We start from the raw sequence: 12,500 nt of genomic DNA, 5'->3' as shown, positions 1-12,500 counted from the left end.
CGCTCTGTCTTTGTCTGTCTGAGTCTTTGATTCTCCGTGAGGATTATTTTTTTCAAACAGGATGTTCAATGTTTTGTATTTCATTCTTTTCATCGGTGAAACTGTTGTTCACGCGCATCTCGCCCGTCCCGCACGCAGGTCTTTAACGCGCACTACAACCTGACCCGCCACATGCCCGTGCACACCGGCGCGCGGCCCTTCGTCTGCAAAGTGTGCGGGAAAGGCTTCAGGCAGGCGAGCACGCTGTGCAGGCACAAGATCATCCACACGCAGGTGGGTCTGCTGGGGGGGCGGGGGTGCGGGCAGTGCGGGCAGTGCGGGCAGCTCCCGGCTCATCTCTGTCCCTCGTCTCTCTGTCTCACAGGAAAAGCCGCATAAGTGTAACCAGTGCGGAAAAGCCTTCAACCGCAGCTCCACCCTCAACACGCACACCCGCATCCACGCGGGGTACAAGCCGTTCGTGTGCGAGTTCTGCGGGAAAGGATTCCACCAGAAAGGTGAGCAGACGGCTGGACTCCGCGCGGCAGGACACACACCCTGCCTCTGAGGAACCCATCGATCCGTACACAGCTGGGACTGGAAAAGAAAGGCAAAAAGCAACGAATCAAGAACCAAACTAAACTAAAACCGTTTTATCAACAGCACAAAATGGCCAAATAAATACTAAATAAGAGGCTTTAAAGGTTAAATGAGCCCAGCAGTTGAAGAGAGATTAAAAAAAATCATGATATGAAAATGAAGAAAAAATAAATGAAAATTTTGATTGATTTAAAAAATATAACAATAAAAATGGAATCAGACCAAAAATAACATTTTTAATACATGAAAGAAAGAAAGAAAGACTGAAAAATAATACTGATATAATTGTGAAACAATACACAATTGTGTGTGTGTGTGTGTGTGTGTGTGTGTGTGTGTGTGTGTGTGGATTGTTTTTCAGTGATGGATTTTATTCTCAGAGGAAGCCTGATTTATTTAGATGGGTAGAAGAGGAAAGCCGCGGAGTCGCTGAGTTCAGGATTGAAGCTCCTGTCTTCATCGGCGTAGAGAGTAAAGAGATGATGAACCCTGAGTGTGTTTAGCTGCTATAATTCTGATTTAAACCTCCTCTTGGCATTAGAACATGTGAGCGTGAGAGACGAGTGTGTGATCGGCGCCCTCCTGAGCCCCTCTCACACACACTCACATTTTGCTTTCCTAATTAAAGCATATTTATCTACCCAGCCTGAGTGTGTGTCAGACGTGACCTCTGGCCTCGGCTCCAACAGCAGTATGTTTGAAATGGGGTTTTGTAGCTGTGGCTGCGATGATGATCATGTCGCAATGCATCATGGGAGTTTGGGATGAGCTGTTCAAGATTGAACATTGTTTTGGTGGTTTGTTTCGATGTCCTGATGTTGGTAGTTGTGTTGTGTTGTGTTTAACCTGCTCCTGTCTGGAGTTGTGGATAGAACCGCTCCCTGATCAGCATCAGTGCACACCGGCCGACACCACCCAATTAACAAATAATCACAAAACTGGCAACTTTCGCTGCTGAGAAGAGGCTCATTATTTTATCTATTTGACAAACAAGGAAGAACTGACTCTTTTAAATTGGTTTACACAGAATATTCCATTATGGTTGGATCCAAAGGACCAAAACTAGTTGGACAGTCTCAGATATATTGCAGTGTAGAGATGTTGTTGATTTGAGTGGAGGCCACATTCCAGCTGTGTTCATCCAGCCAGTCGTGTTTTGGAGTGTGTGATGCTGGAGAGTTGGTGGAGCTGAGGAAACAAACCGGTCTCTGATTTCAGCCTGACTCTCCGGGCGTCGCAGCGCTTCACATTTCAAATTATTCAGAAAGCTGGAACACTGACAGATGCAGGGAAGATGCTGCGTCTGCAGGTTCAGACTCAGTGGCTCAGGCTGGCCTGGACAGACAGGAAGTGAGCGTGCGGAGCTCCAAAGCCCAGATTTCTGGGTTTGTTTGAAGATCCGCCCTGGTTTGGATGTTTGAGAGAAAACCCTCCTGAAGGGGATTATTTTGAATGATGCTCAGCTGTTTCCATGGTAACCATCAGTTGACTGGCTCTTGAGTTTTTTTCCAAGTCAGAAGGTTCTAAAGAATCTTAGAACAGGCTGCAGTTCACAGGAGCGGCCACTGGGAGGAGCTGTGCTTCATTCAACTGCAGGGAATACACTGGTTTAAACTGTCAGGAAGGGGTGGGGTGGGGTGGGGGTGGGGGGTGAAGAGCTGCTAGGTGAGCCTGGGACAGCGTTTGGTTCTGGTCCTGAGGCAGGGACAGCGTTTGGTTCTGGTCCTGAGCCTGGGACAGTGTTTGGTTCTGGTCCTGAGCCTGGGACAGCGTTTGGTTCTGGTCCTGAGCCTGGGACAGCGTTTGGTTCTGGTCCTGAGCCTGGGACAGTGTTTGGTTCTGGTCCTGAGCCTGGGACAGCGTTTGGTTCTGGTCCTGAGCCTGGGACAGTGTTTGGTTCTGGTCCTTCTGAGGCGTTGGTCTGGTCTGGAGTGGAGGGCTTCCTGGTGTTCTGGACTCATGTGCTTTCTGTGCTCCGTCACAGGGAACTACAAGAACCACAAGCTGACGCACAGCGGCGAGAAGCAGTTCAAGTGCTCCATCTGCAGCAAAGCCTTCCACCAGGTGTACAACCTGACCTTCCACATGCACACGCACAACGACAAGAAGCCCTTCACCTGCCCCACCTGCGGGAAGGGCTTCTGCAGGAACTTTGACCTGAAGAAACACGTCAGGAAGCTGCACGACCCGGCCGGGGCGCCGTCGCCCCCCCAGCCCCGCTGAGCTCTCCCGCCTCCGGAGGACAGGCTCTGGAATCGAACCCAGCACCGACCCGGAGCTCATCCACACAGAACTCACCTGCTGGCGTCGCTAAGGAAGTATTTAAGAACATTAGAACAAACAAACACTATTTTCCTCCTACAACAGGAGTAAAAGCTCTAAAGAGGGACTTTTTAACAGCAGAGCATCAGATGTGACTCCAGTGATGAAATCAGTTGATGTTTCTTCTCACTTCATGTTTCTTTCACCGTTTCCACTGAAATGAAGAACAGGAGCTGCTTTAAAGGTACTATATGCTCCGTGTCAGCGCAGGAGTGAGGACGGTCCTCCTCTGGACAGTCCTCCTCTGGACGGTCCTCCTCTGGACGGTCCTCCTCTGGACAGTCCTCGTCTGGACGGTCCTCCTCTGGACAGTGCTCGTCTGGACGGTCCTCCTCTGGACGGTCCTCCTCTGGACGGTCCTCCTCTGGACGGTCCTCCTCTGGACGGTCCTCGTCTGGACGGTCCTCCTCTGGACGGTCCTCGTCTGGACGGTCCTCGTCTGGACGGTCCTCCTCTGGACAGTCCTCCTCTGGACGGTCCTCCTCTGGACGGTCCTCCTCTGGACGGTCCTCCTCTGGACGGTCCTCCTCTGGACAGTCCTCCTCTGGACGGTCCTCGTCTGGACGGTCCTCTGGACAGTTCCTCCAGTGGACGGCGTCCTCAGGCTGAGCTTCAGGGAAACCCTCCGGCAGTGGTGGGAGGGTCAGGCGTGTCGACTGAAGTTGGGGTTCATGAAGATTTTAGACAAAAAGTTTGGATTATTCTCTTTTTCCACATATTTTAACAATTGAATTTGTTCTTAATGTCCTGGAGACAAATCAGAAGGATCAGACAGCTTGTGTGGCTGTGAAATGCATGGAAGCAGCAGACTGAGGGGTGAAGGCCTCAGTGACTCCTGACCCCACCTGGTGGAGCTCGCCGGTACTACCAGAGCTCCACCCTCTGGGGTGCTGAATATTGTACCTTTAGAGCCGGTGAGCAGAGGTCGTCCCGTGGACTTGTGTGTGTTGGCAGAAAAAGGAAAGAGTTTTGTGGTTTTGGAGGTTCAACAGGCTGCTCCGTCCAAAACCCGTCTCTTTAAATTCACATTCCTGAGCAGACGTAAGCAGAATGAATGGACCGCAGAGAATCTGATCTCATTTGGTTCTGCTGAAGGAGAAGAAAGAGAAAGAGCCCAGTCCTGGACCAGGACCAGGACCTGGATCTGGACCTGGACCTGGACCTGGACCTGGACCTGGACCAGGACCTGGATCTGGACCTGGACCTGGACCAGGACCAGGACCAGGACCAGGACCTGGACCTGGACCGGACAGGAGAGGCCCCCTGGGACTGGACCTGGGACCTCTGAGGGACTGAGCGTCCTCCTCTGAGGGGCTGCAGTGGACCACAGGTGTGAAACAACACATTCATGTTCTTCAAAACACAAAACACACAAACTGAAGGACACATTTGACCCGACACACCCGGCGTGTATTAATCCACCGCAGGAGACCGTTCCCAGGAAGCTCGTGTTCTGTCCTCACAGTCCATAAAACCGAGCAGTTCCAGCAGCGCTGAGGTCCTGGCGGTCCGTGGAGCAGTGATCCTGCTCGAACACACTCCAGACCACTGGAGGACTCCTCTGGTCCTGGTCCAAGAGGACACAGTGTCAAAGCTACGTCGCTTATGTCCAGGATAGAAGCTGCATCCTTAAAGAGGAGGTGTGATAGTCCTGTCTCTGTCACTGAGTGATGAGAAGAAGACGTGTGTGTGTGTGTGTGTGTGTGTGTGTGTGTGTGTGTGTGTGTGTGTGTGTGTGTGTGTGTGTGTGTGTGTGTTGGCAGCTCGGGTCCAGCAGTCCCACACAGTTTGATCTGCTATTTTGAAATATCATCTTAGATCCGACCAGCATTTAAAGAGGTGTGACAGACTGCCGGTCCTCTGCTTCAGCCTGCTTCAGTCTGCCGGTCCTCTGCTTCAGCCTGCTTCAGTCTGCCGGTCCTCTGCTTCAGTCTGCCGGTCCTCTGCTTCAGCCTGCCGGTCCTCTGCTTCAGCCTGCTGGTCCTCTGCTTCAGCCTGCCGGTCCTCTGCTTCAGCCTGCCGGTCCTCTGCTTCAGTCTGCTGGTCCTCTGCTTCAGCCTGCCGGTCCTCTGCTTCAGCCTGCTGGTCCTCTGCTTCAGTCTGCCGGTCCTCTGCTTCAGCCTGCTGGTCCTCTGCTTCAGCCTGCCGGTCCTCTGCTTCAGCCTGCCGGTCCTCTGCTTCAGCCTGCCGGTCCTCTGCTTCAGCCTGCTGGTCCTCTGCTTCAGCCTGCCGGTCCTCTGCTTCAGCCTGCCGGTCCTCTGCTTCAGTCTGCTGGTCCTCTGCTTCAGCCTGCCGGTCCTCTGCTTCAGCGGTGTGTTTCAACAGAACCGCCCAAACATCAGTGCTCCGATGTCCTCATGTGATTGGTCGGCTCTTCAAAGCAGAAGGATCAGACAGACGGCGCTGGGCTGACTGAACCCCTCCATCCGCCCCGTGCTCCTCCAGAACACCTCCTCCCTGATCTGACGGGTCTGCTGGTCCAGAGAGGCTGCTTCGTTCATGGTGACGGTCTTTCATCGGCAGAGATGCCTCAAATGATCAACTAGCTCCAGGTCTGAAGCAGAGAGGGTCAAACAGACCAGAAGGACTGGATCTTCATCTCTTTAGCAGAGCCGCAAAGTCGCTGAATTCTCCCTGAAACTTTCACAGGATGACAAACGTGATCACAATGAGACTTCCTTCAGAGGCAACGCCGGACCGCGAGCCTGCAAACCGCCGGACCGCGAGCAGGAGTTCAAACTGAGCAACCAAGAGCCGGAACACCGAGCCCAGACGGCGAAGAGCTCTGGTCCCGCCGCGACTCCTCCTCAGCAGAGCTGCTGCTGGTTCTGGCAGTGCCGATAACTGCCCAACCAAACACCAAACATTCATGAAAGGACAGTCCACCTCAGCTCGGTCCCGGAGGACAGTCCAGAACAGGACAGTTCAACGCCAACACTCCACCTGGACCACATCACCTGAACCTCAGTGTTGACTGGAGCTGTGGTCCAGAACCGTCTGGACAGCCTGCTGGGTCCAGGTCACACCTGAACGTGACATCCGGTCCAGGTCTCGGGACGCCCTGCTGGTTTGCCAGCAGACAGGCTGGTGCGTGTCTTCAGGACTGGAGGTGCTGCAGCCTGAACGTGGAGCTGTGTGGAGAGCAGAAAGGTTCTGGGCTCCTGTGGACAGACGTGTGGACAGTCCGTCTCCTGGCCGGTGTGGTGTTGACTAGAACCTCTGCGTCTCGGCTGTCTCATGTGGACGGTCTGACGGGAGAGTTGGTTTTTATTTTTCCTTCTTGTCATGTCTCAGTGAAAATGTTTATTTTCTGTCATCTTCCTCCCTGATCTGAAACGATGGAGCTCGGCTTCATGTCCTGCCCGGCCTGCTGAACATGTCCCCTCCTGGTCTCTGGTCTCTGGTCTCTGGTCCGAACGCTGCAGGACACCCAGCTGCTAGCTCCTGTTTTTCTTTCACTCTCAGGATTATTGTAAAAGGGAAAGCGTGTTTCATGGTATTTATTTGAAAGTGTACCGCTGTACTGACTGGAAGACGGTCTCTGCTCTCCTGATCAACAGCTTAATAAACAGTCTGCTGTCCCTGTGTCCTCATCATGACTGCTCCCTGTCCCAGTCCCAGTCCACAGTCCAGCCGGAGTCTGAGAGCTGCAGGGCTCCTGCTGAAACCACACTCCAGCCAGCATCCAGCATCCAGCATCCAGCCAGCATCCAGCATCCAGCATTAAGCTAGCATCCAGCATTAAGCTAGCATCCAGCCAGCATCCATCCAGCATCCAGCATCCAGCCAGCATCCAGCATTAAGCTAGCATCCAGCCAGCATCCAGCATTAAGCTAGCATCCAGCCAGCATCCATCCAGCATCCAGCATCCAGCCAGCATCCAGCATTAAGCTAGCATCCAGCCAGCATCCATCCAGCATCCAGCATCCAGCCAGCATCCAGCATTAAGCTAGCATCCAGCCAGCATCCAGCATTAAGCTAGCATCCATCCAGCATCCAGCATCCAGCCAGCATCCAGGATCCAGCCAGCATCCAGCATTAAGCTAGCATCCAGCCAGCATCCAGCATTAAGCTAGCATCCAGCCAGCATCCAGCATTAAGCTAGCATCCATCCAGCATCCAGCATCCAGCCAGCATCCAGCATCCAGCCAGCATCCAGCATTAAGCTAGCATCCAGCCAGCATCCAGCATTAAGCTAGCATCCATCCAGCATCCAGCATCCAGCCAGCATCCAGGATCCAGCCAGCATCCAGCATTAAGCTAGCATACAGCATCCATCCAGCATCCAGCCAGCATCCAGGCATCAGCCATCGTCAAGCCATCAGCATCATCCGTCATCCATCCATCCGTCAGTGATGGATGGATGGATGGAACATTATCCATCCATCCATACATCCATCCATCATACATCATCCATAATCCATCCTTCATCCATCCATCATCCTTTCATCGTCCATTCACCCAACGGTCCATCCATCCATCCACCCACCCATCATCTATTAATCCATCCATTCATCATCCATCCATCATCCATCAGTCATCCATCCATCCATCCATTCTGTTTTGGGGTTTCTCAAGGTTTCTCAAAGAGAAGTTGATAACAGAACTGTCAGTTCGACTGGTCATATTAAAGATTAATGAAGAAACTATGAAATGCCTTCAAAGCACCCTCTAACACAACAGCAGCCTCGGAGTCTAAGAGTAGATGGTGGAAAAAAAGAGGTTTGTTTTTTCATGTCATTGTTGTGTAGAGGAAGTCATGTTTTGTTTGTTACATTGTTGTGTAGAGGAAGTCATGTTTTGTTTGTTACATTGTTGTGTAGAGGAAGTCATGTTTTGTTTGTTACATTGTTGTGTAGAGGAAGTCATGTTTTGTTTGTTACATAGTTGTGTAGAGGAAGTCATGTCTTGTTTGTTACATAGTTGTGCAGCAGATCTTGCGTTGTGTGTTTTCAGCACTCTGTTGAGCAATAGTTTGTGTTTTCGTCTTGCGGTGACGCATGGGGGGACGTGTCTCTTCTCTGGAAGCTGATTGGTGGAGACGCTCACGCCTTCATTAGACCTATAAACGGTCTGCGGGGCGGGAAGCGCTGCTCCGCACCCGGAGGACCGTTTGTAGATCTGCTGAAGATGGAGCGGCCCGGTGAAGGACGGCGGGGAGACAGACTCGCGGTCTGAGGACCCGGGCGTCTCTCAGGAGCGGCGAGTGACGCTGCCGCCGTCTTTCCCTTCACTTCACCTCCTCATCTCGCCAAGAAGTCAGTAAAAATCAAGTCGAGACGAGTTGAGAAACTTTTAAAACTTGTTCTTTCGACACACGTGCCCGTACAGCAGCGCCCCGCCCACGCGGCGTTCCTCGTACACACAACCGAACACACCCTGTGTTGTGTCTGTGCGGAAGGTCCGTCGAGCCGCTGCAGCGCGTCCGAGCCTTCACGTTAACAGCCCGGAGACGCTTCCTTTATGTATTGGCACACGTTTTTATTTTTTTTTTTTTAGGAAAGTTTCACATCCAGCATCAAGAACTAATACAATGTTGGAAAAATAAGAAGGCATTGAAAAAAAACTATTTTGTTTACATTTTGCAAGTTTTTTTCTAGTTTGTCTATTTTTCCTTCTGTTTTGTAATCACGAGTTTCTAGTTTCTGTTCCTTTGGTAACTTTATTTTTGTTTATACATCTGGCATTGAAATATTATTCACTGACAGTAAAACAAAACAAACAAACAAAAAATACTTTTAACGTCAACATCAAGACTTCTGAGATGGTTCTCAGGCCGTGATGCAGCTCTTCCCTGGGACTCCTGGTTTTGCTGTACAGATGTGAGTCACCGGCTGGTCTGTGGTTCTGGCCCTGGAGGATGTGTGTGCTGGTTCAGATCTGGTGTGTCAGGAGAACCCTGAACCACCATGAGACTGAAGAGTGATGATGAAGATCTGAAAGAGATCTTCACCACTAGTCGTCCTTCCTTTTGAAATGAATTATTTAAATAAACAAACAAACAAACTTAATCAGATAAGTCTACTCTAAAAGAAACATAGGTTAAAGAGCAGTGCAGCCATGGAGACGGGCCTAAAATAAAACTGGATCCAACATTTAGTTAAGAAAAAAAAACAGGCTTAAAGTGAAGCGTTTATTGTGAAAGGCCCACCGGAAGCGGATGAGTTGCGGGTGTGGGGTGAACCGGAGGATCAGCGGTCGTGAGCGTTCCGCGGTGAACCGGAGGAGCGGTCAGGTGAAGCACGAGCACGAGCCGGCACGCACAGGTGAGTCCAGCACGACGGAGTGACGTCACGGCGCGCGGCCGCTCAGGTGTGTAGAGACGGTTTCCACGTGCGTGCACAGTTGCGCGTGTGTGCATACGGTTTGTGACGTCACCCGCCGGGTTCCTCACGCACCGTGTGTTCCCACACGGTTCTCAAAGTGAGGCTCGAGGCCCTGCGGGATCCTGAAGTGGACTAGACGGGCTCACCGAGTCCAGGAAGAACCGTCGGGACCAGGGGACGTGTTCCCCGCGGACACCGCGGGGGGAGGGGACACCTGTGGAGCTGCGTTGACTCCATGCGCACAGCGTGGCCGTGGCGGGGGGCGGGGCGGGGGGTATAGGCTCCGCCCACTGGAGTTGAGCAAAGCCTTGATGCAGCAGCCCTCTCCCAGCAGCAAACCCAACCTGTGGTCCTCTGCTGGTCTGTCCCTGGTCCTCCTGTCCATGAGTCTCTGTCCTCTGGTCTGTGGCCCCCTCCATCCCCCCCGTCCCCGGTGTCCCCAGCAGGTCAGTGAAGCTATGTTCCGAGCCCTGAGCCGCCACCGGAGGACGCCGCGCTGCCCGGCGCCGCAGCGCCGCCACCAGCACCACCGGGCCGTCGTGGCCATCCGGCGCGAGGACGTCAACCCCTGGGAGCGGCGGGCGCCGCTGGCCCCCCGCCACGTCCGTGAGCTCACCAACGCCGGCGTCAAGGTGCTGGTCCAGCCGTCCAACCGCAGGGCCATCCACGAGAAGGTGAGGACTCGGCCAGGCAGAACCCGGCTTCACCGCCGTGGGAACGCCGCGGTAACGAGATCAGAAAGGTCTGAAGAAGACATCACCAACCGACGACTCGCTTCAGCGTCCAGCTGAAACTTTGTTTGTATTGACGGTCCAGCTGGAGATGCATGTTTCAGCTCCTGTCCCCCACGTTTCAGCTCGTCTCCTCCACGTTTCAGCTCATGTCCTCCACGTTTCAGCTCCTGTCCTCTACATTTCAGCTCCTGTCCCCCACGTTTCAGCTCGTCTCCTCCACGTTTCAGCTCTTGTCCTCTACGTTTCAGCTCATGTCCTCCACGTTTTAGCTCCTGTCCTCTACGTTTCAGCTCATGTCCTCCACGTTTCAGCTCCTGTCCTCTACGTTTCAGCTCATGTCCTCCACGTTTCAGCTCCTGTCCTCTACGTTTCAGCTCCTGTCCTCTACGTTCAGCTCATGTCCTCCACGTTTCAGCTCCTGTCCTCTACGTTTCAGCTCATGTCCTCCACGTTTTAGCTCCTGTCCTCTACGTTTCAGCTCATGTCCTCTACGTTTCAGCTCCTGTCCCCCACGTTTCCGCTCCTGTCCTCCACGTTTCAGCTCCTGTCCTCTACATTTCAGCTCATGTCCTCCACGTTTCAGCTCCTGTCCCCCACATTTCAGCTCATGTCCTCCACGTTTCAGCTCCTGTCCTCTACGTTTCAGCTCATCTCCTCCACATTTCAGCTCCTGTCCTCTACGTTTCAGCTCCTGTCCTCTACGTTTCAGCTCATCTCCTCCACATTTCAGCTCATGTCCTCCACGTTTCAGCTCCTGTCCTCTACGTTTCCGCTCATGTCCTCCACGTTTCAGCTCATGTCCTCCACGTTTCAGCTCCTGTCCTCTACGTTTCAGCTCATGTCCTCCACGTTTCAGCTCCTGTCCTCTACGTTTCAGCTCATCTCCTCCACATTTCAGCTCATGTCCTCCACGTTTCAGCTCCTGTCCTCTACGTTTCCGCTCATGTCCTCCACATTTCAGCTCCTGTCCTCTACGTTTCAGCTCCTGTCCTCTACGTTTCAGCTCCTGTCCTCTACATTTCAGCTCATGTCCTCCACGTTTCAGCTCCTGTCCTCTACGTTTCAGCTCATCTCCTCCACATTTCAGCTCATGTCCTCCACGTTTCAGCTCCTGTCCTCTACGTTTCAGCTCATGTCCTCCACGTTTCAGCTCCTGTCCTCTACGTTTCAGCTCCTGTCCTCTACATTTCAGTTCCTGTCCCTCACGTTTCAGCTCATGTCCTCTACATTTCAGCTCCTGTCCTCTACATTTCAGCTCCTGTCCCCCACGTTTCAGCTCCTGTCCTCCACGTTTCAGCTCCTGTCCTCTACATTTCAGCTCCTGTCCCCCACGTTTCAGCTCCTGTCCCCCACGTTTCAGCTCCTGTCCTCCACGTTTCAGCTCCTGTCCTCTACGTTTCAGCTCATGTCCTCCACGTTTCAGTTCCTGTCCTCTACGTTTCCGCTTCTTCCTGCTTCAACAGATCAGTTATTTTCAGGTTGGCTTGGCCCACAGCACCCCCCTGTGGATCCCAGCTGTGCGCTCCTGGTGAATTGTGGGTAGTTGTAGCCAGCGCTCCTGAGATGTGTCCCTCTCTGGGGACAGACTGTTGAAGCCGTGGTGGATGTGGTCAGTCTGCTAGCGTCCTCCGTTCTGGTTCCAGTACTACATGAAGGCCGGCGCCGTCATCGAGGAGGACATCTCGGAGGCGTCCCTCATCCTGGGGGTGAAGAGGCCCCCCGAGGACAAAGTCCTCCCCCGGAAGACCTACGCCTTCTTCTCCCACACCATCAAGGCTCAGGAGGCCAACATGGGGCTCCTGGAGGACCTGCTGAAGAAGGTGGGCCCACAGTCCCTGGCAGTCCGGGGGGTCCTCAGAGGGTGGGGGGGTCCAGACCGCTCAGGGTGGGGTGGTGGGTTGGGGGGAGAATTAGCAGAGTCCTGGACGGTTTAGCTGAGACTCACCATAGTCTGAACAGGAAGTGATGGAGACCCTGGAGGTGACGGTGGGCTCAGGCAGTCCCACATGTCCTCAAACGGTCTCTGGAAGTCTCAGATGGTCTCTGGCGGTCTCTGGCGGTCTCAGACGGTCTCAGACGGTCTCAGACGGTCTCAGACGGTCTCTGGCGGTCTCTGGCGGTCTCAGACAGTCTCTGGCGGTCTCAGTCAGTCTTTGGTGGTCTCAGACTGTCTCTGGCGGTCTCTGGCGGTCTCTGACGGTCTCAGACAGTCTCTGGCGGTCTCTGACGGTCTAAGACAGTCTCTGGCGGTCTCTGACGGTCTCAGACAGTCTCTGGCGGTCTCTGTCGGTCTCAGTCAGTCTTTGTTGGTCTCAGACGGTCTCTGGCGGTCTCTGACGGTCTCAGACAGTCTCTGGCGGTCTCTGTCGGTCTCAGACAGTCTCTGGCGGTCTCTGTCGGTCTCAGACGGTCTCTGGCGGTCTCAGACGGTCTGTGGCGTTCTCAGACGGTCTGTGGCGTTCTCAGACGGTCTGTGGCGTTCTCAGACGGTCTGTGGCGTTCTCAGACGGTCTCTGGCGGTCTCAGACGGTCTCTGGCG

General features: G+C 53.4%; 2 protein-coding genes across 3 annotated transcripts in view; both read left to right on the top strand.

Annotated features, from left to right (window-relative positions):
- The window catches only part of fezf1 (FEZ family zinc finger 1), a 4,588-nt gene extending 1,786 nt beyond the window's left edge, over positions 1-2,802 (top strand). The window contains exons 2-4 of the mRNA XM_030095775.1: positions 139-273; positions 365-497; positions 2,564-2,802. Of these exons, the coding sequence (XP_029951635.1) occupies positions 139-273; positions 365-497; positions 2,564-2,802 (507 nt within the window). The remainder of the gene's footprint in view (positions 1-138; positions 274-364; positions 498-2,563) is intronic.
- A 6,268-nt stretch (positions 2,803-9,070) lies between these two features.
- The window catches only part of aass (aminoadipate-semialdehyde synthase), a 30,036-nt gene continuing 26,606 nt past the window's right edge, over positions 9,071-12,500 (top strand). Inside the window, exons 1-3 of one of the 2 annotated variants that reach the window (XM_030097250.1) lie at positions 9,071-9,167; positions 9,674-9,901; positions 11,605-11,781. In XM_030097250.1, the coding sequence (XP_029953110.1) occupies positions 9,686-9,901; positions 11,605-11,781 (393 nt within the window). In that variant the 5' untranslated portion in view covers positions 9,071-9,167; positions 9,674-9,685. Of the gene's footprint in view, positions 9,168-9,670; positions 9,902-11,604; positions 11,782-12,500 lie in introns of both variants that reach the window. The other variant, XM_030097251.1, reaches the window with a different exon arrangement.

The sequence above is a fragment of the Salarias fasciatus genome, chromosome 7 (genome assembly GCF_902148845.1).
Source record: "Salarias fasciatus chromosome 7, fSalaFa1.1, whole genome shotgun sequence".
Lineage (NCBI taxonomy): Eukaryota > Metazoa > Chordata > Actinopteri > Blenniiformes > Blenniidae > Salarias > Salarias fasciatus.
This window is presented reverse-complemented; position numbering and strand designations above follow the sequence as displayed.